At 37.5% G+C, this 26534-nt stretch overlaps 3 protein-coding genes across 4 annotated transcripts in view; 1 reads left to right on the top strand and 2 right to left on the bottom strand.

Moving 5' to 3' along the window:
• LOC134798798 (uncharacterized) overlaps positions 1–10302 on the bottom strand; it is a 45664-nt gene extending 35362 nt beyond the window's left edge. Inside the window, exon 1 of the mRNA XM_063771186.1 lies at positions 10236–10302. The gene's annotated coding sequence lies outside the window, so the exon portion shown is untranslated. The remainder of the gene's footprint in view (positions 1–10235) is intronic.
• A 6940-nt stretch (positions 10303–17242) lies between these two features.
• LOC134798766 (centrosome-associated zinc finger protein Cp190) lies at positions 17243–21650 on the top strand. 2 transcript variants are annotated; one of them, XM_063771142.1, is made up of 2 exons: positions 17243–17359; positions 17575–21650. In XM_063771142.1, the coding sequence occupies exon 2, from the start codon at positions 17630–17632 to the stop codon at positions 21647–21649; it is 4020 nt and encodes a 1339-aa protein (XP_063627212.1). In that variant the 5' UTR covers positions 17243–17359; positions 17575–17629; the 3' UTR covers position 21650. The 2 variants fall into 2 exon arrangements, with proteins under 2 accessions (XP_063627212.1, XP_063627213.1); XM_063771143.1 differs by lacking the exon at positions 17243–17359 and adding an exon at positions 17369–17478.
• Positions 21651–23859: 2209 nt separating this feature from the next.
• On the bottom strand, positions 23860–26080 carry LOC134798767 (ubiquitin-conjugating enzyme E2 J2-like). Its single transcript, XM_063771144.1, has one exon. The coding sequence runs from the start codon at positions 25949–25951 to the stop codon at positions 25274–25276; it is 678 nt and encodes a 225-aa protein (XP_063627214.1). The 5' UTR covers positions 25952–26080; the 3' UTR covers positions 23860–25273.
• Positions 26081–26534: the final 454 nt, after the last annotated feature.

Below are 26534 nucleotides of genomic sequence, written 5' to 3'. Positions count from 1 at the left end.
TACTGAATTACCTACTTATTCGAAATAGGATATATATTAATTTCTTTCGCTGGGATTAATATATTTAAGTGTTATATTGTAGGTTTATATATGTTCATGTAGGTAGGTATTAGTTACTGCCACTAAGAAAAACTAAGTAGGTACAAAAAAACTACCATTGCCTAAATCATCACTCAAAATTTTCATTACCGAATACTCAAAGAAATTAATAAAGAAAAATCATTGAAATCCTACAAAGCACACAAAAAGCAAAACATGGGCGAACCCAGCAGGATTCAGTTCTCCCCAGCAAAAGCGCTGGCCGCAAACAAAAATTCAATCTCGTAATAATTGTGGTATTACCAGTATTACAATAGGAATAGGAGCTTCGTCGCGGGCGGTCTAAAAAAAGTAAAATCTCTATGGAAATCATTGGGAGACTTCAACAAGGATTTTGAAATCTGGAAGTGCGCCTGACTCTTAGAGCATTTAATAAACGGAGTCGCCTTTAAGAGCTTACCCCTCTGCCGAAAACCTTGCACAATTGTGCAAACTTTTGTGTGGACTGACGTCTATCTGACATGGCTATTTGTACGTTACATACAAATCATGTACAAATAGCCATACATTTGACGTGCCCCTCCCCCGCAAAAATCGGCAGACTGTTTTGTACAGAAAATGACAGCCATGGCGTCTCCTCCAGACTAATAGATAGGTATAATCTGGGTTAATATTGACTTGTGTCTTATAGTTGTAGGCCATGTTGCATTCCGAAAATACCTAAATATTTTAGAAAGAAATGAGTTTGCCAAATAGGTACTTAGACTAGATATATTTACTTAGGTTAGGTAGGGTATAGTTTACTTACCTGAAGAATTCCTTCTATTCCATCATCAGAATTTATACCATTATACTAACCACGTTATCGCAAATTCACAAATTGGTGCAAGAAAGTTTTTTTGTAAGTAGATAGTCAAAATCATCAAGTACTTAATAAAATAGAATTTGCCTCCTCCTATATCCTCTCCTTAGGTAATTCTTTTTAAAAGTCGGTGATCAATCAGAAATTTGTCAAACATTTGTGTTGTTGAATTTGACTCGCTATATTTTCGGATATCTATAAAATATCCACTTCCAGTATAACAAAGCATTTGTTAATAAATCCTCGGTTTTGATTAATTAGCGCCATTCTTTCCGAGACGACAGGAAGCGCCGCCATTAATCCCGCAAGATGGCGGCGGTATTGAGACATATCCGGTTGCTTGAGGGACGGGTTTTTCGATATTGTCTCGGCTAATTAATTAGATTTCTTGCGGTTATTCTTGAAGCGAGAATTTGGGGTTTTGGGTAAGATATCGTTGTTTTACAAGCTACCAACGTATATATGTACTTATTGTGCAGTATTCGGTCTTTGTTGTAAGTTTGTCGACTTCGAATTTTAAATATCGATGACCCAAATTATTAAATGTATGAAATTAAATTCAATTAGTAGGGTCTCCAGTCACTTCAAAGGAGCACGACGCGCTCATTCTTTCTTCCGTGCTTCAAAGCATACAAAAAATTATATTGGATAACTATATTCATTTAAACTACTTCAACAAAATCAGGCGCCAAAAAATGATTATGGTTACTAATATAATAAGCGGTAGCGTAACGTAAGTCTAGTAAGTACTTATCTACATATTAACTGCTTAGTTTCTTACCTCGTGTTAATAAAAAGATAGCAATGTTTTTGGATAATACCCACCCTGTAATTAACAACCCTTATTCAAAGTAGCGGTGATAATCAGAGCTCCCTCCAATATTAAATTTTATTGCGATCACAGGTACAATGGCGGCTCGGTGAGGCATCTTAAACCGCAAATCCCAGTTTTATTTGTTTGAAAAGACATTTAAGCTGGGAGGAATTAGCGATCAGGGGGACGGTCGGGCTTATTGCGTGTCGGCATTGTTATCAAGTAATCATTGTTACTTTTTTTATTTTTTAATATTTTGACTCTACCAACGCCCATTCAGATACATCCGTAGCAACGAACATGAATGAACATTTAACATAGGTACCAACTATGTAGAATGATTACTAGTCGTAATATTGAAAGTTGAATTAAGTTGTCCGGTGAGAATTGTGATTCGCACACTGTCAAACAGAGGACTTCAAATGAAAGCTATTATCATTCCATCTTTAGTAATTCACTCGACTTGCCTATAAATGTACTTCCCACAACTACTTAGGCACAAGTCTCCTCATATTGTAAAACAAGGTTTGCGCTATTATAATTCTCACACTAGCTCAATTTAAGCAGGAAAGCAATACCCATAGCGATTTGACTTACGTAATGATGAACCAAATAGATCCATGGCTACGGCCATGCTAATCAACGCTTTGTTTCCATGGGATCTTATTGTTGGCTAATTGTTTTTAAAACAACGTTTTTACCAACTGTTTCGTATTTTAATTCCCTCTTGTTTTAATTGCATTCAATTTGTAATTCTGAGTAGAAAGTATTTCCATTCATAGCAGAATCAGTAGAGTAAATGTAGAAGAATTATTGAAGAAATATGCATAGCTTACCGATCGTCTACTTTTTACCCCAGGTATATTTATTTATGGTGTAATGTGATCATAAAATGGTGACATTTTGTCTGCGCGGGCACCTTATCAATTACAGGCGACTTTTCTTTACCCGGCAGAATCCTAGAGTCGATCTAAGCTAACTGTGTACTGATTTGAATAGAATAATTTGCCATTAATAACATTGCCACGCTTTGTCATTACAAATGCCATGCAGAGCAGCATTATCTTGGTCCGATTCTATAGGAGCCCGTCCAGGTTCAGCACCCAAACAAATCTCAAGATTTGGCAAGCTGATTTTCATGAATGACGTGTGCAAATTCGGCTACAAAGCCGACAAACTAAAGATAGAGGTTATTTATACAAAAATCCGCACTATCCGCAGTGGGGTAAAATTTTTCAAGCATTTTACTCGTTTACCTTTACTCTATACTATACTGCGTATTATAATGTAGTTCGTTTTTTAGCATTAGAAAAAGACAACGCGATCTTGACGTGTATTTTAATTGAAAAACGCTTTTTAAAGATCAGTACCTGACTATAACTTATGAAAGCAAAAGAATGTACCTAAATAATCGTATATATCGATTCATAATTACATATTTGCCGTGACTTATTTTTCAAAACTGTTTTCAATAAAAAGACACGTCGTCTTTGACGAGACATATAGCATTTTTAACGGTCCGTCACGTCACCGACGACTTAATTAGATTGTGGACGTTGCGTAAAATGCATTGTTCGACACGAACTGTGGGACGACACGAGCATGCGAGGAGCGACAAGAATGTAAAAAGGTTCCGTGTAAGTGTATAAGTATCATGTTTAGTGTTCCGTGCAAAACTTTGTTCACGAAACACGTATGGGATCACTTCGGTCCTGCAAATCAGTTAAATGAGTTTTTTTTTTTAATAAAAGTTAAGCTAGACTTTGATTCTATGACGGTTGATCGGTGATCACGTACCTATTACGTGAAGCTTTTCTATACAAGACGCAGTGTCGGACGCCTCGGCCCGGACCCGGATCGTTTTAGCGTGAGAGTCATAGATATATGTCTAGATAGATGTGGTAGTTAAATATCTATGTGTTACAATTAGATATAGAATAGAATAGAATAGAAATAATTTTATTCGTAAGCACAAACACAAAATAAAAACTTATACTAAACAGAGAAACATAAAGAAGAGAAAGTGCCACGAAATGGTGATATGTGTCTGCGATTCGTCTTAAACCTTTTATTTAAATCACAATTATGTAAAGGGACAACTAGGTAAAAAGTGCGGAACGACCCAATCTCAATTAAATCTAAATGTCATGTTAAAATTAAGACGGAAAAGTAAGTTTAGATTTATATGTCATATTAAAATTAATACGGAAAAGTAAGTAAAGAATTTTATGGCTTTCGGGAGTTTTAAGCGACTTTAATACGTCTATTAAAACTACTATTGGTAGCCTGCGGACCTCTAAAATCGGTAAAAACCGCGTGGGGCACCGCAACCCCCGTAATGACATTAGTTCATAACCTCTTATTAGGGCGGGGTGTGATTTCGCCCCTTCAACACCCGGCGGTTCATATTTTATGGAATATAGATATGATTCAAGGACGACAGTTTTTTATTAGACTCAAGAGCAATGAAAGTGGCTCACTTGTATGGACTTTTACATATTAATTGCTCTCAAATGTTTAATGTAGGGAAATTTAGATAGTAAATAAACCTACGTTCTATGTACAATTGTACATTTTAAACTGTTACCTGTGTCATAGTCAAAAATAGTGGGTTCCAACCTCAGTTAAGCTGTAGGCATACCTAGAGCAGAAAATATCGTTCTCGAAAAAAATACGCATTTAAAATAATTAAAAATTCGGTCAGGATCTTTATCAATTATCATATTACACAGGTTAAACGTGTTAATAATATTTAGCAATATCGTCCTATTCTCCGATTTTTCTTTGTCTATTTTCGAAAGAGATATCATCACAAACATATGATTTAGTGCACGCTCGCTTGAAAGCGCGACGCACTAATATTAATTTAATTTAATTCGAAACCCGATTATTTTCGCGTTTGAATATTGATGTCAATATTATATTTTTGTATTTTATAGTTTCACTCGAGGAAAATATTTGTCGTCTTGCGACAAAACAATAATAACAGTAACTTATATCTGTACAAAGATAAGTATATTTTTGCAGAATATTGGTGAGGGGAGTAGAATAGAAATGTCACAGCGTCGTAATGTGACGGTAACGAGCGCATTCGTTCCGGCGGATGCAACAACGGTGACAAATGCCACGCCGCCGGCGGTGTGGTGTCGACCTTACATATACTTTTGGCAAATACATATTTGCAACTATTGGCATTGGCGAGCCGTACACAAAGAAAATGTATGATTTTATTTTACTAACACAAACAACAATATCGTTGCAAGAAGCTGGTCAGCCAACACGCCAACAGCGGGCGTATTATGGATGACTTTATCCACCTGATAAAATAATTGTCACTTTTTAGCGCCGCGGGATAGAAAGTGACAGACACCGTTTTATCACGCTGTCACGTAGACAAGAATGACCATTATATCCGTACAGAGCACCCATCTTCGACTAGACAAATGATCCCAAGCCGCAAACCGAATTAAAACCGAATCACAATGCGTTATCAGGGACACGCCGGCGCATGCACAATGCACATATAATGTTACCGATGATTGACAGCGAGGGCGACACCCCCCTCTCCCCTCGAGTTTACCCCCTCTGCCATCATAAATAAAGGGGCAAATGCAATGCATTGCGTAGATCGCTATAGGATCGGTTGTATTCACGCAGCTTACAGGTGATTTGTACGCTCAGAAAACCTATTAATCCACGACTGAGCTATTCATAGCAGCTAAGTATGAGTAATCTGTGAGGTGAGTAATTTTTTACTTTTAAACTAGTTCACATAACTTTTGACTCGCATAAGCTCGGTAACCGACTGGGACATGACACTCCTAATTCAAAAATATTTTGTCTCGCTGTGAGCTCGTCCCTAATAAAAGATGACTCCGTGATCTGTGACAATGACAACTATGCCTTATCAGATTCAGAATTCAATTGGTTTGCCTGAGGATGCATTGGCATGGCGTTTGTTAAACCGTGTGCATCAATGACAGGTTATGATATGAGAGACTAAATATTTGCTGGGATAATTATGATTGTATTGTGTTACCAGAGTGAAAACGATTTAAATCAAACAGTAGCTCGTCTAAAGGTGAATTACACATACACACTGCGAATACTCGATGTTCTGCTTGAGAGAATCTTCAAGTCTTCCAGATTGTTTCGAACACCTCGCTCCTTGACTACTATTGCTGCTGAATATCTCCGACAGAATTCGCTGATCAATTATTGATTGATAAAACCGAAGTTAATGTTTTCTTTCGCTACTTAGCACACAACTCAAATTGCGCATAAGGATTATTAGTGTTTTCTTTTGCACCAATTTTTCGAGCAAAGGTCATACATTTAAGTCCCCGATTATTACCTACTTAAAAAAAAACAATCAAATGCAAAAGTTATTTTTTTCTTAAAATATTTTCCGCCCGAAGCGACACAGACAAGTCCCGGCCACTCTACGAAATGGGAAAAATTAAAAAGTAATAAAAACACAAATGAGCCTTTCAATCATCCCTCTGGCAACACCGACGCCTGTCACGTGAGATTAAAAAGTTTCGCACGCTTAATTTGCATTTTGGTCTCATTTGCATAGCGGTGCGTCTAATTTTCGTCATTGTTTTAACTTGGAATTAGATTTTTAACTTTTTAGGTTTTATGTAGAACGCTTTTGAATACTTATTAAAATGTAGGTTTTAATCAATAATGTAGGTTTAATTAATATTGTAATCTATTAGGATTTTGCTACCAGTATACTATTTTGAACGAATAGTTAGACAAATTCAATTTTAAGACGTGTGTACTTATACTGTACAGCAGACGATATACCAAATTTACTACAGTGCAACCTATAATAATATTGTGCTTTTCCTGAAATGCAAATCAAAATCAAGGCAGTCTCTACCTACTTTTAAAATGCATCAAGTTCGTTAAAAGTACAACAAAGAATAAAAAGTGGACACAAAAGGAAATTGAAACGAGGAAATTGTAAATTTATGAGATGCAGAGCCAGTGACGGACAAAAAAATATGACGCGAGACACTTTTACAGCGGGCGAATAAAGTGAATCACTGAGCAGCTTCACTTTTGATGAATTAAGGACTGTTTTGTTGCATATTATTTAATAACATTTATATAATTACAGAAGAAAGTAGTGAGACGTTAGGAGACTCCAACTGCAAAAGATTAAAAGAGAGAGAAAAAAATATGCAATCATTACCTATTCTCTACAGGAAAAAGTCCAATGTCAACCAAATTTAATTATAATAACTACTTCTAGTGGTAGCTAGGGGGCTGTCCATAAATTACGTCATCGATTTTTGACGATTTTGGACCCCCCCCCCCCTTTATAATCATCAAAAAATCATGCTTCAAATGACCCCATTTCCTCCTACTTCATGCTACCGTCATCCGATGTCCAGACCCCCCCCCCCTAATTTGAAATGACGTAATTTATGAATAGCCCCTAGGTGTAGTAATGACCGAAATATTTACCGACAAGCTTTTAACGTTACAGAGGTTACTTTTCACCGCAGAGGAAATTGTTCACCGTATTTTTAATTTTTATCATATTGCCGTCTGTCAGCTGATTAGGAGCGGAACTCATTGGTTAAAGTAAGTATTTTCCATTTAATTATATCGTATCGAACAATTTAGGAGTGTCTTTTCAAAAAGGCTTATTTCTATATGGTTTGGCATAGAGAAAATAAGTCCTTTTGACAAGACACTCCTCAATTGTAACGATAATCTGCGACGTTTGTCTTGCATATATGTGTCTGAATTTATTATTTGAGTGAATTGCAAAAAAATTGTACATAGTTAAGCACCTGTAATTAGTCTAAAGTTAATTGATTCCATTGTGTTACCACACTTACCACAGTTAGCCATTTCTATTAAAGTGTGTTAGCGTATGCTATAGACTTATATGTGTACGAATTAAGTACAATAAATACAATACAATACAATTTACATAGTTAATTTTCGTGACACAAATGAATCGCGCTTGGTTACGAAAAATTTTTTTGCAATTCACTCATTTACGTACGTAATACCTATCGACGGTGCCGTAAAATAAGTACAGTATAGTGAGTAGGTATGTATTCACTTTTTTATACAGCTAGTACCTATAGCGACGTAGGTACTAAAAATTGAGGCACTTACTGTACCAACCTAGATGAGATGTTTTTCATTTCACAAAAAAATAGTAGGTACGTGCACTAAAATCGAACCCGTGGTACAGTTCGAAGTTCGAACTGCACTGACCGCTCCGCAGCAGTCGGTTAATAATTTAATTGTGCATTTCCCTCCCTTTTACGCGACGCTCCGCGCAGAATTCGCGGGAAACCACAAAGCTCTACCGTAACCACTCTGCAGAGAATACCGCAATACGGTTTCATTATCAGAGTTTTAAATTCAAACAAAAGCCTCAAAAATTAAATCTATGGTAGGTTAGGTTCGACTCGGCGTTTATACACTTGTGCTTGTGCAAATAGCGAAGCGAACTACGAGAACAGCATCCATCTAGTCTAATAGCCAATGTCTCCAGAAGTGTAAACGCCAAGTAAGAGAAAACAAACACAGACAAATAAAAAAAAACGGCAAATACTGGTACCTAACCGAGAAAATATGAATGACAAAATGGTAAGAATTAGATAACACTGTTCTCGAGTTTTTCGCCGAATTTTGCCTAATCTAGTGCATAAAAACCGGGCAAGTGCGAGTCGGAATCGCGCACGAAGGGTTCCGTATCATAATGCAAAAAAAAAACGAAAAAAAAAAGCAAAAAAAAAAACGGTCACCCATCCAAGTACTGACCACTCCCGACGTTGCTTAACTTTGGTCAAAAATCACGTTTGTTGTATGGGAGCCCCATTTAAATCTTTATTTTATTCTGTTTTTAGTATTTGTTGTTATAGCGGCAACAGAAATACATCATCTGTGAAAATTTCAACTGTCTAGCTATCACGGTTCGTGAGATACAGCCTGGTGACAGACAGACGGACGGACGGACGGACGGACGGACGGACGGACAGACGGACGGACGGACGGACAGCGAAGTCTTAGTAATAGGGTCCCGTTTTACCCTTTGGGTACGGAACCCTAAAAAAATAGGTACGTAAACTAAAATTAGGAACTTAGGTACCTACTTATTTGGTATTTGTTGATGAAAATACAACAATATCTATATACCTATAGATATATAAAATACTTAGCCTATAAGATTTGAGGAGTTCCCTCGATTCCTCATGGAACCCATCATTAGAATTGGATTTTGACGAAAATAGGACCAAGAAATGACGGAGTTTTATTCTAAGATAACAAACATTAAAAACCCTACAGCCGAATTGTGAACCAACTCCGTTTGGAATTTAGAAGTCAGTCAAAAATAAAGAAATATGCAAGTACCTAGGTACTTAAAATAAGTACCAGGTAGTATCTTAATGTGTCTACCTAGAATTTTACTCCTCTCCTCCAGAAAATTAACATTCATCCGTTACCGGTGCAACATTCAAACCGCTCAGAATTTTTATTTTGTCTGTTGCCCAGCGGCTTTCTATAAAACTTGGCCCCTGAAACTGTTCCACCTGTCAGCAGTTGAGGGTCAAACTTATACTGGTCCGATGGTGGTGGAAGCATTGTGAACGACACCCCAGATGCATCATCCGCGCCGGAAAGCTTTTACGAGACGAGGGCTTTCATCGCAGAACAAAATGGGATTTTCTGCACCATACAACAGAACTGTGTATAGGGCACCTCTATTATTGTGAATTGCGACACTTCAGAAACTTGAAACTAGGGCGCATTTTTAGTGTTCCGTACAAAACTTTGTTCACGGAACACTTAATTATGGGATCACTTCGGTCTTGCAAATCAGTTATTTTAATTGTGGTATCTACATTTTAAAGTTTTCCATGTTTCATGTGCACTTCGATGGTCTATTATGAATTATGATGTATTTCTATGTTATCGACACAACAAAAATTGTTCATAAATTCGCCATTAATTAGATTTCTTCATGGAGACATATTTATTTCAATTCGAATACAATAGAAATTATTTTTTAGAGTTATTAATGTCAATATGGCCCTTAATTTAATTTAATTTAATTTAATAATATTAAGTACGTAACAACTTTTAAAAAAAGGTACCTATACCTACTCAATTAACGATGTCGGCCTTTAAAAAGTTTTATAAGCACAGAAGTTACTTCACTTAGCAAAAGAATTCACTCACTAAGTATGTGATTAACGAATAATACTTAGCTACCTATTTAGAAATATTTTCTTGCAAATTTCTATCGTTTCTTGCAACTTGTGAATCACATTTTCGTAGAAAAAAAAGGAATCTGCTATTCCTGGCAGTTTATGACGTAAGTAGGTACCAAAGTTTTGACCTTAAAAAAAATTATAGCCCCAAACTGCATCAGCATGGATGAAATGAAAAATTCTAATTTGTAGGTATTAGGTACTTTCACTAAAACACAAGCTGCAAGAGCTCGCGAACAGTTAAAAGTGTTAAAACTACCCAACCACGTACCTTGTCTTCGTCCGTAACACCGACACGTCCGTCCGCCAGCACAGTCGAGGCCTCACTGCGGAGCCCTGCCCACCCACGCTGGGCGGAGCCTCGGCTAGGCGGGGCCACAGATCAGCTGTTACTTCTTTCTTGCCACTGGTCAAGTCGGGGCTAAGATAGTTCTTGCTTGGCTCTGAGTGGACAGGATAAGTAAGCTCTACTTTAGTGTATAAGTGTGGTATAAGTGTATCTTGCACACGCTTAGGCACGGATGAAAATGTGATAAGATTAGGATTGGGACGATGTGACTTTAATCATATTGTCCTCAAGTCAGTTGTCGTGATTCGTATAACAAATATCCCATATTTTAAACAATTAGCTTTAAATAGAAGAAGTAAGCTTTTATAAACAAAGGAGTCACAGTTTACACACAGCCAGGCAGTATCAGTGACTCTTGATAAAATTAAAACACTATGGAATGTGGACAAAGGTTACTCACTGCGCTAGAGTTAGACCAAGAAAAGTCTGCAGCGATTTTGACAGCCCTCGCAGTGCCAGTGTTACTTTAAACGTCAAACTTCTATGAAATTATGACGTATAAATAACACTTGCACTGCGAGGGCTGTCAAAATCGCTGCAGACTTTTCTTGGTCTAACTTTAGATAGTCTTACCTACTCAAGTAAAACAACGAATTTTACAGGAAGTGCCTATTAGAAAATAAGGATTTTTTTTTCAGATAAAATAATTTTGGCATGCTACACCTACAAGGCAATGTCTTGGGCCCATTGTTATTTTCATAGTCCCTACGAAATACGAAAGTAGGTAAAACTCTGTCTGTCCAAGAATGAAACACATGTTCCGAGATATCGGCGGCAGTTCTTCGGGGTTCCCAAAATACATAGACTACATAGGTACTTACTTACCAAAATTCAGGACTGTCCAAGAGATTTTGACTTTGATCCTAGTTTGAACGTAAGTACGAGTATTAGAAACTCGGCTCCATGTGACTGAATGATTGGTATTGGACTAAGTTCTTAAAGCATTCATTAAAATAAATAATACGTAAACTTAAGCTTTGGTGTCAAAACTAAGCTGCCTTCTACCAGATTTAGGTACAGTTTACTAAAAAGCCACCGTGCAACTACTTATACACTTATACCTATAGGTAGGTACCTACCAACCGCCTGAAAAAAGTGACGGTAGACCATAGTCTAATAAAACATGGTCTTCCATTCCCAGAGTGACACGGGGCTACGTCACAACAACATGGCCGCTATATATAGCGCTATCGCATATTATCATATAGCGCTGTCGCATGATGACGTAAGCCCGTGTCAGTTAGGTGACCTAGAAAAGACGGGAATGGAGTACCAGGCGGAGTATAATATTATACCATGCGGTAGACGAGTATTCCTGTACCGTTAGCTAAAGGGCCTAAGGGTGACACATTTTGCGAGTGAGGCGCAAAGCGCATTTGATGAAATAATGTTGGACAGATGGAATAAAGTTAGACCAAGAAAAGTCTGCAGTGATTTTGATAGCCCACGCAGTGCAAGTGTTATTTATACGTCATAATTTCATAGACGTTTGACGTTTAAAATAACACTTGCGCTGCGTGGGCTATCTAAATCGCTGCAGACTTTTTTTGGTCTAACTCTACCACCCGAAGAAACTCACCGCTGCTGGTATCCGGCCGTATCCCGTACCTACCTAATCCCAGTTTGCACCCTAAAACCTGTAACCTGACTGAAGCGAATGGAATGCGCGACCCCAGGCTTGACGAATTCTCGTTCAGTATATGAAAGGTTTATAAAAGATTACTCTTATATTTGTAACAGACTATACCAAAAACTAGAGTTAAGAATTCACTTGCTGTGATAATTTGTAATTGACACGTATATTTTGTTTAGTGATAGAGTGAGACGCAATGCACATTGGACCAAGAAATGAGACAGGAGAACCAACCTTAGATAGATATCCATTGTACAACCAATTTTCCGTCGAACGCACTATGGGCTGAAACGCCAAAAAAGAGGATAATCAATGTTTTTTGAGAAAGACCTATTTTAATAATACCATGCGATAGGAAATGGTGATATAATATTTTTCAAAATAATGCATATTTAAAGCAGATAAAAATAAAGTCTTTTTTGTATGGTACCTAAGTTTCTTTTCTTATTTTGAGAAAACTGTTAGTTGTTCCGGCTTCTAAATTTCAGGACGTTATTTTCCAACTTGTAAAGAGGTCAAAATGATAAGCAGCCTACTTCTGTAGTTTGTAGGTGCCTGTTTGTTTTCTTACTCTAGTCAAAAGTCCATCAAAACTCGTATTTTTTCTGAAGGTCTTTTTGTAAACTGACATAGATTTTTGATATTTTAATGCTATAATAATAGAAACAAATTACTAATACGACGTTTATTCATTATTTAATAAAAAAATATGGTATTCATTTTTAGGTTAACCAATTTGGTTAAAAATACCCCTAAATGGTTTGTTAAATTTTTCATTCACAATACAAAAATTGTAATAATTAATATAAAATACAAGAAGAAATAAATAAATATTGCTTCTTCTATTCTAACATGTATAAGGAAATATTTCATAAAATATTTTACTTAATTGCTAATTTTAGCAACTCGCCAGAACGAAAACAAAAAAATTATAAAAATTCCAATTTATTAAATAAAAAGGCTAACATTATTTCTTACTTACTAATTATCAAAAAAATAATAAAAAAAAATCGTATTTTGGCAGACTATTGATTGGGTAAACAAAACAAACAATCAGACAATCACCTACGGAAGTACCTAGGCTGCTGATCATTTTGTCCCAGGGACCGTTACCTGTATAACTTTCTTTGATATTATAGAATAGTATTTAGGTAAGGATAATGATTGATCAGATTTAGCTAAGCTAAATTAAGTGCAGAAATATACATAAAAAAAAACCGGGCAAGTGCGAGTCGGACTCGCGCACGAAGGGTTCCGTACCATAATGCAAAAAAAAAAACGGTCACCCATCCAAGTACTGACCACTCCCGACGTTGCTTAACTTTGGTCAAAAATCACGTTTGTTGTATAGGAGCCCCATTTAAATCTTTATTTTATTCTGTTTTTAGTATTTGTTGTTATAGCGGCAACAGAAATACATCATCTGTGAAAATTTCAACTGTCTAGCTATCACGGTTCGTGAGATACAGCCTGGTGACAGACGGACGGACGGACGGACGGACGGACGGACGGACAGCGAAGTCTTAGTAATAGGGTCCCGTTTTACCCTTTGGGTACGGAACCCTAAAAACCGAGGTACCGAAATTGAATACTGGTTATTTTGTATGAAAAATATATCGGTATTCAGTCCCTGTTTTGTACCTACTCTTTACAAGTTTGAAAATGAAGTCCTAAAGGTTAGAAGCCGGAACAACTATTAGTTTCCTCAAAATAAGATACCTCTACCTAATTTTAGGTTCCATACAAAAAACCATACTATTTTATTCTGCTTTAAATATGCATTGGGTCCAAAAAATATGAAAAATATCGTGAAACATAAGCTTTATAAATACTTTAAATGAAAACTATAGCGAACATGATCGGTCCAGTCGTTTTTCAGTTATTGCCAAAAATCTTCTTTTCTTAGTAAAAAGACGTACAAAGCGCTGCAAAGGTACGCCCTTATGCTTGTAGGTAATGTAGGTACATGATACGAGTATGTACTTAAGTACTAATAGGCCCCGTTTAGCTTATTATTAAAATCGTGCAGAATGGAGAGCCTTAATTGGTGCACACAATAACGACCTCATGTCGCGACCCTCAGTCATGAGGAATCGAGGAAGAAGAAGCCTATTTTGACAGAATGGTAACTACGAAACCCGTACACTGAGCATGACCCGACATTCTCTTGGCCGATTTTTTTAAATAGGGTTTTCGCAAATAACTTCGAATTTCCTCTTTTTTGAAGTTTTAGCCCATAGTGGAACGTACCGTTTTCGATCTACAATCTACAAGCAAAAAACTGAAAAAAAAGCTAAAAATTATTATGATTGGCCTAAAAGTTATCACTTCTGTTGATCTAGTTAGTTTTCATTTCTCATGCTCTAAAAGAGGGTCATTGTTGTTCTAAAAGGTGTGCATAAAATGATATGTTTCTGCACTAGAGCATTTTACGTTCCAATTAAGATTTTTTTTATTTGTAATTTTTTTTAATTTGCATTTGTATGCAATTGAATTTTAATTGGGTTAACCTAAACGGATTTGTTATACAATTTCCATTCTGATATTTTACTCCCCATTCCATAAAATAACGATAGTTTTGCCTAAATTGTTAATTAAAAGTACCCTCAAAAAATAGGTACTATAAAAATGTATACTACTTAGTCATGTTTTTAAAAACACATATGCATTTTACTTTTCTCGTATTCGACATGAAAAGTAGAGTGTTTAACTCGGGTGAAAGGCATATATCAGCCTCGGACTATTGGCTAAACTACCTCGACAGAGATGGGTCCCTTTCATCCCTTGGTTTTAACAAATCTACTATAGCCACTTCCTGGTCGGTGCCGGCGTAGCGCCAGCGAGGATGACATCTGTATTGAAAATCGCCAAGGCAACCTGAGGGGTTGAAGCCCGTGGTTTTCCCACCTTACATATGGTGTCGCCCTGCACGCTGCCTTCGTGAAAAGGAGCTTTGGCTCCAGAAAGGGACAGGCCGCGTAGCCAAGATGCTGATCGCTTACGCTCCGTAGCGATCGAAACGTAACTGTCACTGTCGCACTAATATGGAAGAGTGATCGAGAGACACAATGCTTTTCGTTGTTGAAGCGATAGCGATTGTAACCTTGGCTAGGCCGGCAGCCTCGGCTGTCGCAGTAGGTAAGCTGTGTTCGCGGTTGAATGTTCGCATCCCGGGTTCAACGTCACTAACGCTGTAAGACAGGTATACCATGAATAGTTTAGTCGTTAGTGCGGGGCTTTTGCATGCGAGTCCGATATAAGTACTCGTTCCCATTTCCCTGGCTGGGCGAGATGCCAAGAAAAGGTCCTCTGTCATCCCATCCGTGATCTAACCTGCTAGCATGAGTTGCGTTCTTGCGCGCGACTTCATACATCTAGCGCAATTTTAAGTACCTTTGGACTCGCGCGCGAGAAGAGAACGCAAAGACCGCCTAATCTCGTCACTTAGGGTGGTATTCCACCTATCCAATTTATTTGTCCAATGTGTATTGCGCGTCTCACATTTTGCTTTAATGAGAGAGTGAGACGCACTGACATTTGACAAAGAAATTAGACAGGTGGAATACCACCCTTAGGTATAGGTACGTTTTCCTGCAAAGGAATCTAATATTACTAATAACTAGGTAGGCAAGGAACCTGCCAGCAGTGTTCTGGCCGGTTAGATTCGCGGCTCGTGGCTCGTCTCGCGGCGCGTCTCGTGGCTCGCCTCGTAAGCCCGTCGAGCTAATGATTACACTCTCGCCTAGTAGCTCGGCTCGTGGCTCGTCTCGTGGCTCGTAAGCTTGTCGAGCTAATATATTTTAAACACTAACGGCACGGCATAATAGTTATTTGTTTTACAAGGGGGCAAAGTTGTTGTTTAACCGCTCGTGCTAATATTAATACCCAAGCAAGCGAAAGATTCCAAAATTGAACCACGAGCGTAGCGAGTGGTTCGAAAAATGGAATCTTGAGCGTTGCAAGGGTTTCAAAGCACGAGGGTTAAACAAAATTTGCCCCCGAGTGAAACACAAAATTTTTCACCACACCAACCCGAAGCAAATATTAAATGTAAAATATCAAACAAAATCAAACAAAATCAAACCAAATCTAATCCAAATGAATGTTATTCAACATTTATCATCCAAAATCATCATTTAAAAGTCAATTCTACCAGCAAACATAAGAAAACAACTCAAAATTTGCATTTGATTACTTTGCCTCACATGTGAATAAAATGCAACTTTGCTATCAGTTTTTGAAGTGCAAAGTAAGCCTTTCCGAGCTGGTGTGGTGAAAAGTTTATAACCGAATGACAAGCCGAACGCGAGTGTGAACGCAAGTGCGCGTCCCGCGCGAGCGCCTTTGGCTCGTGCCCAAATAACCGCTCCTCCACGCGAGCCAGGCGAGCGCGAGCCGAGCCGCGAGATGAGCCACGAGCCCACCGCTTAAAACACTCTCGTCTCGTGGCTCGGGTCGCGGCTCGTCTCGTGGGCCACGCGTGGCTCGCGCGAGAATGTAAACGGCCTATAAAAGTAACATTTGATAATGTCTTCTTCTTCTTCGTCATAAATAATAGCGCCATCTGTGTAATGACCGTATTATGATAATGCAGTCAATAAATCTATGAAAGTTGAAATAGGTAAAAAGCCACCTGTTCTGACAAAAAAAACATGTTTTTATTTAAGTAACATGAATTCACGTTAAAATTAACATAGGGATCTATTCCATGACCTATTCAAAATTATAATTTAGAAAATGGTACAATGTAAAATGTAATTACATATGTAGTTTAGTTATTAGATAGGAAATGTTAAGTTGTATCGAATTAAATTATAAACAAATTAATTTCAATGTTATACCTAGTAAAAAAAATAACAAGCTAAAATCAAAGCCTCATTTTCAAGTTGCACATTATATCAGAGCCATCTATTGACTTTTACATCGAAACAAATTCACCGCTACAATAGAATAGCGTCGACGACTTGTACCGTTGCAATGCGTCACCTTGCCCTAGTATGCCCTTGTTTCTCACATCGGCGTAAAATTAGAACGCAGACAATCAATAGTTGAGACCAAACTCTATGCAGATGGCGACACTCGAGTAAATTTAAATCACTACACTGATTTTAATTTTTTTAAATAATAAAACCAAGATGATTATTCCTATTTTTGAAATTAATAGTGTTATTTTGGGATACAAATACTTAGAGGAAGAGTGTTATATTTTTTGTTTTACAATTCAGGACAAAAATATTAAAAGCGACTTGTTATTGATCTCTGACTGCCACATCAAGGCGTCGGTCCAAGCTACGCTTTAACACCGCCATCTTACGTTACTACTGTCAACTTCAGTCGAATTTAGTGGAGTAATTTTGTGAGAAGTGATGCTAAATTCAAGACTGCACGAGTCTCAATAAACCTAGGCTTATTGGTAAGTTCCAACAACAAATATAGTGTGGCGCAAAATTCAAGTCATTTAACAAAATGTACACAAAAGTTGTATCTCTAAATAGAAAGTGTGAAAGCGTCTCTCGTTTCGTTTCCGAAATGGTTTGTAAACCTATCATCATCGATCGCACCTTTATAACCAGTGTTCCGTTTATGTGACGACAATTTTCCTAAAATATCATAATTTCGTTGTTTCAGCGTACAAAATGCTACAGCGATAACCTAGAAAACAGTTATAAATGCCAACAGCAAAATGTCCGATCTAAAGCAAGTGAAAGTTGATAACTGGGGGATATACTTCCTCCAGCGGTTAAAGCATTTCTTCAATCGAACCGATTACTGTGACCTAACGCTGCAGTTTCAAGACAATGCGCAGCTAAAAGTGCATCGGTTGGTGCTCAGTGCGTGTACTGAGTACTTCGAGCTGCTGGAGCGGACATGCGAGATGTACGAGGACTGCCTGGTGATGCCGGACGACCTGCAGGCGGATGTCGTCGTCCCCATCGTCAACTTCATGTACACCGGCCAGCTTGAATTTAAAATAGAACTTCTTGAAAAGCTGTATCAAACATCACAAATAATGAACATGCCAGTTTTGTCTAAACTCCTCGACGCGCAGCGGCACCAGCAAGCGGCTCCTAAACCCCCGCCAACGCACAGTTACAGTGGTTTAAAAAGTTATGCTAAAAGTACAAGCAGCAAGCAAAGAGCACCAATTGCCTCTACAAGTAGCTCAAAGCGTACATTTAGTAAAGCTTTTGATATTGAAACACCAAGAGACAAATCCTACAGCAAGGCTACAAGTAGCACAAGTAATGGCAGGGCTTTTCGCTCACCTTCTCCAGCCCATATTGAAAACCATGTTCCTCCAAGGAAGCTTATTAAGGGTGAACCTCGACCTACCAGGTATGAGCTCCCTGAGGAACTTGATACTGATAATATTTATGAGAACTCATTTACTGATATATCCTACACCTCTACACCCTTGATGGTACATCCAGAAACGACAAAGCGGTATTCAGCCAAAAAGAGCCAGTTTAGTTCACCATCAAGCTCGAAAAGATTTTCTCAAGGGCCGTCTACGGTTGAAATTGTGGAATGTAGGAAAATCTCTAAGGAAGAAAATGTTTATGATGATGACTCCATGTTAAATGAACCAGATATGTTTGGAAGAGATGTTTTACCACCTGAGCCCCGAGTAAAAAATTCCAGCCAACTTTTTGACCAAATTTTAGATAACAATCCAGGTCCAAAAGTGACAATTGAAGCTAAGAACAGCAAGCAGGCAAGCAAATTGGACCATGCCAAGATAATAAGTGAAGTGTTAAAGAAGTACCCGCACTTAGTGAAAAGTAACAAAAATATCAAACTCAAACTTTTGGACACCCCAACCAAACCAGTCAAAAAACGACCGGCGACCCCACAAAAAATACACAAAGAAGAATTACAGTTGAAACAAGAACCAGACTTCACATATGAATCTGAGGTTCTAGATTCTGCGAAAGCAGCAAAGCTTATTGCCATGGGAGCGGAAAATGTAAAAGGGCCCTGGATCTGCCTCATTTGTGGAACACCTGGTAGAGCTTTACATTTTACCTCTTATTACAAATTTAGACGCCATTTGGTTGAAGTTCACCATGAGAAACCAGTTGCAAATATGTGTGAATACTGCGGTCTGAGGTCGCTTAAGAGAAATTATTTGTTACACCACTTATACACTAAACATGGCAAGAAACCTCCACCTCAATACAATTTCCCAAAATGTAACATTTGCAGTTACATAGCATTGAATGAAGGTTACCTAGTCAAACATAAAATGACACATGTTGAAACAAGAAATTTCCGTTGCAATGTGTGCTCTGCAGCTTTCAATTCTTCTGCCATGTTGTTGATGCACATCCAAAACACAGGCCATAAATACAGTGCTGAAAGAAGAACCAACCTCCAATGTGTTTATTGCCTCAAAGTCTTTTTACGCGAAGCAAATCTTTATGCTCACCTGAAAACTAATCACAAGCTAGAAGCTAAAACTGACTGCATCATTGATGATTCTGATGAGGAAAAGCAAGAAGAAGAAGAACCTATGGAAACAATTATTGACCGTAAGCCCATTAAGTATGAGTTACCTGTGACCTATGATCAGGAGTCTGAAGATGATACCGCTTATCAAATTCAGCATAAGCCTCATGGTACCATAGATATTGTAGAACGACCAAAAAGACATCGCACTGTTACCTCAACACCCAGACAAAAGATCTTAAATTCAGGTTTTGGTGCACCAATCCAACCTACTATCCAACCTTCAACTCCTCAAAAGAAGCCTAAGCCACAGACAATACAAAATCAATTTCTTAAAGAGCTTAACATTCCGCATATTGATAACTCCAACCATGAGGAAATTATAATGATTGGTGATACTGAATACATCATGAGGGATAATCAACTCATACCCAAAAATTCTAAAATGGCTGAAAATGATCAATATATTTTGTCTGATATGTTACATACAGATGTGGATCAAACATTACATACTCTGGAATCTGATACATCACTTGAGTATTCAAATATCCATAATTCCACTGAAATTAATCAATCTGATATAAAATTAAATAAAAAATCCACTATCAATCAACCAATTCAGATTGTGGTTTCAAATGAAGAGGAATATAAAGCTTTGATGTCCTCTAATCATTCAATAATATTTGATGATACAGATGCTAGTAAACGATTAACAGTATTGGCTGCTTCTCATAATGCTACATTGGATGGTACAATAGACCTGGACACTACACAAACTAATGACATGATGATTATTCAAGATGACTTTCCATTAAATGTGTCTGAGGCAGTTCCTGGTGATAATTCTAACATAGTTGTTGTATACAGTCATCCAGTTGATGATCATAATAAACCATACCAACTTATTACATCACAAGCTCTTGGTGGGGCTCAATTTGTTTCCACCTCTGCAGTACTCACTAGAAACTATGAGACAGTCACAACTACTGGTGTAGTAAACACTCAAATAATGGATAATCAAGTAAACTGGCACAGCAATCTTGAACACAACATAGATAGTCAACAAATGCAAGTAACACAGGAGCCTGAGCTACAAGTACTAACAAATGTAGAAGAGGTGGTCATGGCTCCATCACAAGATGCAATTACTAACAAATTGGAAGAGCTCCCAGAAGTGCATCTGCTGCCTGTTGCATCAAAAGATGAATCCCAAATAAATCAAGTATCACAAATGGTAGAGCCATTGCCCTGTGAATCAGAAGCTGAGCACAACAATCATAATGAGGAGCAAGCTGCCGAAATAGTGGCTGTGGAAGAAATTCAAGCAGCCACATCAATATCCATGGAAGTGGATGTTCCTTCACAAATAATAGAAAATTCAGAAAATATAGTCGCCATATCAACTGAAGAGCCCATTCCTGAAACTATGCAAACTGAAAATCATGACATTGTAGCTGAAGATGAAGCTCAAGAGCAAGTTTCAACTGAAGTTGAGGAGGTCATGGAAAAAGATCATGAGCCTTTGGATGAATCAGCCATTGAAGAAGAAGAAGAAAATGTACAGAATGTAACGGAACTTACAGAGGAAACAAGTGAGTCACAAGAATTTACTGAAGAAGCCACAGTGGCTGAGCAACCTTTAAATAATGATAGTCCTTCATTTACACCTGTAACCAAGGAACAGATTCAGAATTTAACATCAGAATGGTCAGAAGATGAAGATGAAGCAACTGCTCAGAATGAAACCATAGAAAATGAAAATTCTGAAAACAATGTTACTGAAATGGATAATCCGGAAAACAATTCTGTGGAGCTAGAAGAATCAATAGAGAACATCCAACAAGAAATGGAGAAACAGATGACTAGAATAGTTGCCATTGAACCAATTGAAGAAAGTGAGAATCCCATGGAAGAGATGCAGACAGACCACGGGCTACAAGAAAATGTTACTGTTAACAATACTGCACCAGCATGCCCCGAAAAAATATCATCATTACTTAATGACTGGGATGAGAATGATTCTCAAGAAGCGGAAGAGGAAAGAAATGATCCCACAGCTGAAAATGATGGCGAAATCACTAACGAAAATGAGATTGTAGCAGCTCCTGGAGATATTGAAAGGAATTCTGCTCCAATTGTTGAAGAACCAACTGAAAACGAACCGCATGAACAAGAATCTCCAAAAAAACAAGACAAAATCAAGAGTCTTGTGAGTGACTGGGACGATGATGATGAAGATGGGCCAAAGGAATGAGGTGAGTTTAATATTACGTTAATATGAGCCATGGCGTTGTTACGTTGTGGGCCATGAGCTTGAAATTAAACGGTAATTTAATTTTAATCCTTTTTATGGCATTAAATTGACTTTCTATTTTAAAAAAGTTGTAAAGTGACAATAACTGACTATAGTAGATTGTACAACAAGGGCATAAAGTGACCTATTTTCACCCGAGGCAATTTTTTGGTCTGAGCGAAGCGAAGACCAAAATAGTAGACGAGGGTAAAAATGGACATTTATGCCCTTGTTGTACACTCTGCTTTTCACTTCGATTGCGAGGAAAATATACAAAAAATCAAATATTTTAGGTTATTTTAACGTATTTATTCAAGACTAAAGAAAATTGTTCTTGGGCCGGTCGGAGGCGCGGGGCACGCCGATCGGGAGAGCGCCGGTCGGGGGCGCGCCGGCAGGGCTGGCAGTTTGTATGGCAGAATTTGGACTTTATTGCTAAGTCAATAAGGGTCGTAATAGATGATTTTACTTTTTGCTCTAGAGCATAAAATGCGATTTTATGTCGTCTACGCACGACATAAAGGTGCACTTTTTGAGCATGACAAGTGAAAAATATTTTTACTAAATGTTGCCTCCTTAATGAATGATTTAAATTGTTATAAATAACTAAGGCTAAACTAATTTATAAAATCGTCAGTATATATCAGAATTAATGTATGTTTTACGTTATTTGCAGAAAAGCCGCCTGGCAGACCCTGGCGAATGCCGTCATGTCAGAGCTCCTTCACTACCGATTAGGAGTTGTTGCTGGTGATCCCAACACTTGCCTTAGGGTGGTATTCCATCTGTCTAATTTCGTTGTCCAATGTGTATTTGCGTCTCACATTTTGCTTAATGAGAGAGTTAGACACAATGACATTGAACATGTGGAATACCACCCTTAGGCAAAATATCTATTGTAGTAAATTCTATATAAAGATCATTTTACTTTAACAAAAGTATTAGTTTATAATAAAGAGTCATTCTCTTATTTATACAATATAATAAGCTTACCTATATTTGATATGTAAATAAAAGATCATACACAATACCATGATTTATGTATTTAGAAATATATATAATAAACTTGGTAAATAAGTAATGTCTTCTATATAACGTGTAAAATTGAGTATTTTCTGTAGCTATTCGATTTTCTAGTGTCAATTAATGTTTTGTGTGGCCCTTCCAAAAGATTTGACCATTTATTTATATTGTAAGTATGATATGGGGCCTATTTCTCAGGGGCCCATTTCTCAAACGATATTAGTCTAATATTATTAGTGTGTTGTCATGACAACCCATACGATTTGACAGTTTACGTTATTTGGTTACTAATAAATTTAGCTAATAGTTTTTACAAGCCTTTTGAGCTTTATAGCTTTACGCATGTAATTTACAAGTGTAATTATTAGCGTACTCTTTTGTGAAACCAAACAGGGGCCCATTTCTCGAACGGTATTAGACTAATAATATTAGTCCGCGAACTGTCAAATCGTATGGGTTGCCATGACAACACACTAATAATATTAGACTAATATCGTTCGAGAAATGGGCCCCAGTATTTACTCTTGTTATTATTAGCTAATATTTATTAGTTGGTGACTAGTATCTAATGATTTACAAGTGTAGCTTCGAGAAACGTAAACTTGTAAAAAGTATTAGCTCATGGACTAATATTATCAGTCTAATAACGTACGAGAAATAGGCTGGAATAATATGGATAGTCATATTTTGTATGGTGTATGGCTGGATTGTTTTACAAATTATGTAGCATGTTTCTGTAGTATTGTAGTATGAATAGGTGGTGAATTGACTGGGAATCTAAACATCAATCAATGTAATAAATAGGACGTAATATAATTATGTCAACTGTTTAAAAGAATTGCAATGTTAAACCTAGACTCCATTATTACCAATCACTAGTTTAGGATGAATATACTCTTGTTTGCCTTGTTGATGACTTGCCAATCTGGTGGCTAGCACAGAACATATTAACAACCTTATTATTGTATTCCGTGGTGGTCAGTTACGGAATGTATATAGGATATATATAATTCTCTGCTTTATTATGATGTTACTAGTTAGCATCTAGATACAGTTGGCCTCTTAAGTGTAAAATAAATAAACAGACCTTGCAAATTTTAATGTTTTTTAATTTATTCATAAATAATTCAGTCTCAAATAAAACAACATTAAAATAGAAAAATATCAACACTTTACTCAATGCTTTATTTAAACAATATTATCTACAAATTTTCAACTGAAAATTATACATTTAGTTGTATTGATTCATTGTTACTAGTTAAATTGTTATTTGATAAGCTAATTACCCAACACAAACATTGCACCATTCATCGTGATCATATAAACAAATAAGATTAGTTCCCAGTTCTCTGGATTTACTTAGTAAGTTAGTATGTCAGAATCTGACGAAACAGAAATCGGGCGAATCGGGAACTAATCACAAATAAGTCTTGTTTCCTGGTAGCATCCCAGGGCAAAAGTATTGATTGCAAATTTCATTTGCCAAATTGTCAAATTATATGCAAAACTGCACATTATGTGCTTTCATCACAGGTACTTAAATCATTTCCACACTTTCGACGGCAAGATTTCACTGGCCTTTCAACCTACAATGTATTTAGATAATTTTGACAATACCACTCTTCCATGCTGACACTGATATGGTACTAGATCCCGAGTAAACATTTTGTGGTGGCAATAAATACAAAACAGGTTGTGCATGAATATGGCATTGTCTAAACTAGCTTCAAAGACAATAAGAGGCTGCTGGCAGCGAAGGTACTGCAATCCTTCTCCACAGTAAATACTTAGTAAAACATCTGATAGAATAGTAAATGCAATTTCGATACTAATGAAATTATCTCATAGATAATCAAAATCATAGTTACACACTTGCACAAACAATCAACGTGAAATCATCAGATCATATGCAATGCAAGGATGCATGGTAGTACCTATTAAATATTTAACCCGTAGAGCACTCCAGAATCACAGTAGTATGGAACTCCTATACTAATTACTATCACATGTGTGACAGTAGGGCGCTCCATGGGTTAATTCATGTTTGTGCAACTGTGTTCATGAATGGTTGCATTTATCTAGAATACTATGAAAGCAATTAATAAATAGGTGGGTAACATAGAGATATTATGTTAGCTTAACAGCTCTAACAGTAAATTAGAAAGTTAACACATTCATTGCCACCCAGCCAAACAAGATGCCCGCAGCAGGCCACAACAATTTCGTCATATAAAGCAGTAGTAACATGATCCCGACTCTCGGGTCATCAGGCCTGGGAACGAAATCATAAATTACCCCATAGTCGGGTTTTTCGGCACTGAATGTGTTAAGAATAGGTAGTTGCTGAACGAAAAAGACAAGGAACAAAAGTAATACACACTATTAGATTAGCAACAGCTAACAGCCCAATTGATTACAATAGTGAGATAGAATACATGGAGCACTGAACAGAACGTGAATGTGCAGATGCAAAGAAATTCATTGTACACTTTCAGTGGAATAAGTACCTATATACAAAATAAATTACAATATTTACATTAAAATTTAGCAATATTTAACTGTCTAGTCATTGGATATAGAGACTAGGACGTATTTCACCATATATGCGAGGAAGATGAAACCCACAAGAACAAACAAATTTGTCATAATATAGTACATGTTGGACTGTTGCTCTGTCATCACTTCACTTTCACTACCCGGAACCTCCTCCGCTTGCAACATAGCTTCCTGTCTCTCCTTCAACTGTTGTTCAATTTCCTCCACAAATTCGGGGAATAGTTCACAGAACATCTTGTTTTTTATATTAATTTCCAGAGATTCCGCTGCCATGCACCGTTTCTGGTAATCTGATGTTTCTATGGAACCCCAGGTAGGTGTTTTTTCTAGCATGAAACTTAGCAGACCCGTTAGGATGGTTGAGATAGACCACGCTGGGTTCCAAGTGTCGGGGTGGAAATCCGTGATGCTGAGGCACAGACGTGTGTTGGTTCGGAAACGGCCGTTGGGCGTGATCATGTAGATCGACGGCGGCTTAAACGGAAACTCCCGGGGAAATATGATTTTCCCATGGTAGTAACCACCTTCGTATGGACTTTTCTCGGGTCCTCGTACCACATAATGCCACTCCAGAATGTTGGACGGCACAGGTTCCGCAGTAACGTACGGCACCGGGTCGTTTTTTAGCCTCAAGTAGTCTTGCTTTAGCCTGCTAGTGGCGCCGGTCACTTTTGTTTTAGCCATACTTTATTGGTTCTTAAGGGTAAAACATGGAAATATTTATAATTTACTTTTATGCGCAATCTATTGTATTACACATCCGTCACGTCAAACGTCATACAACTAGCAAGTAGGCAAGTACGTAAACGTCGACTTCGACGAATCCTCGATCAACGCTAGTGTTGTAACACCAGCCAATACTTTTATCGACAATGTTCGATGAAAAACATGGATGGTTAGTATGAATGGGAAGGGATATGAATATTTTCTATTTAAGTTTTTTTTTTATCGCCGTTTAGTGAAGTGGAACACGCACCATTCTAAAAGTAGTAACACACTATCGCAACGCACCAAGGTCATTGTGCGACGCACCGATAGGTAAGAGCGAGAAAGAGATATCACTTTCTCGCTCTTACTTATGGGTGCGTCGCACAATGACCTTGGTGCGGTGCGATAGTGTGTTATCACTATAAAAGTCGTAACACACTACTACACAGAAAGAGATATCTATTTCTCGCTCTCACTTACACCGGCTACATACGTAACGATAAATCGTAGCGATTAAACTGTGCAGTCCGTGTGTATGACAAATCGTTACGATAATCGA

Source organism: Cydia splendana, chromosome 17 (genome assembly GCF_910591565.1).
Source record: "Cydia splendana chromosome 17, ilCydSple1.2, whole genome shotgun sequence".
NCBI classification, from domain to species: Eukaryota; Metazoa; Arthropoda; class Insecta; order Lepidoptera; family Tortricidae; genus Cydia; species Cydia splendana.
This window is presented reverse-complemented; position numbering and strand designations above follow the sequence as displayed.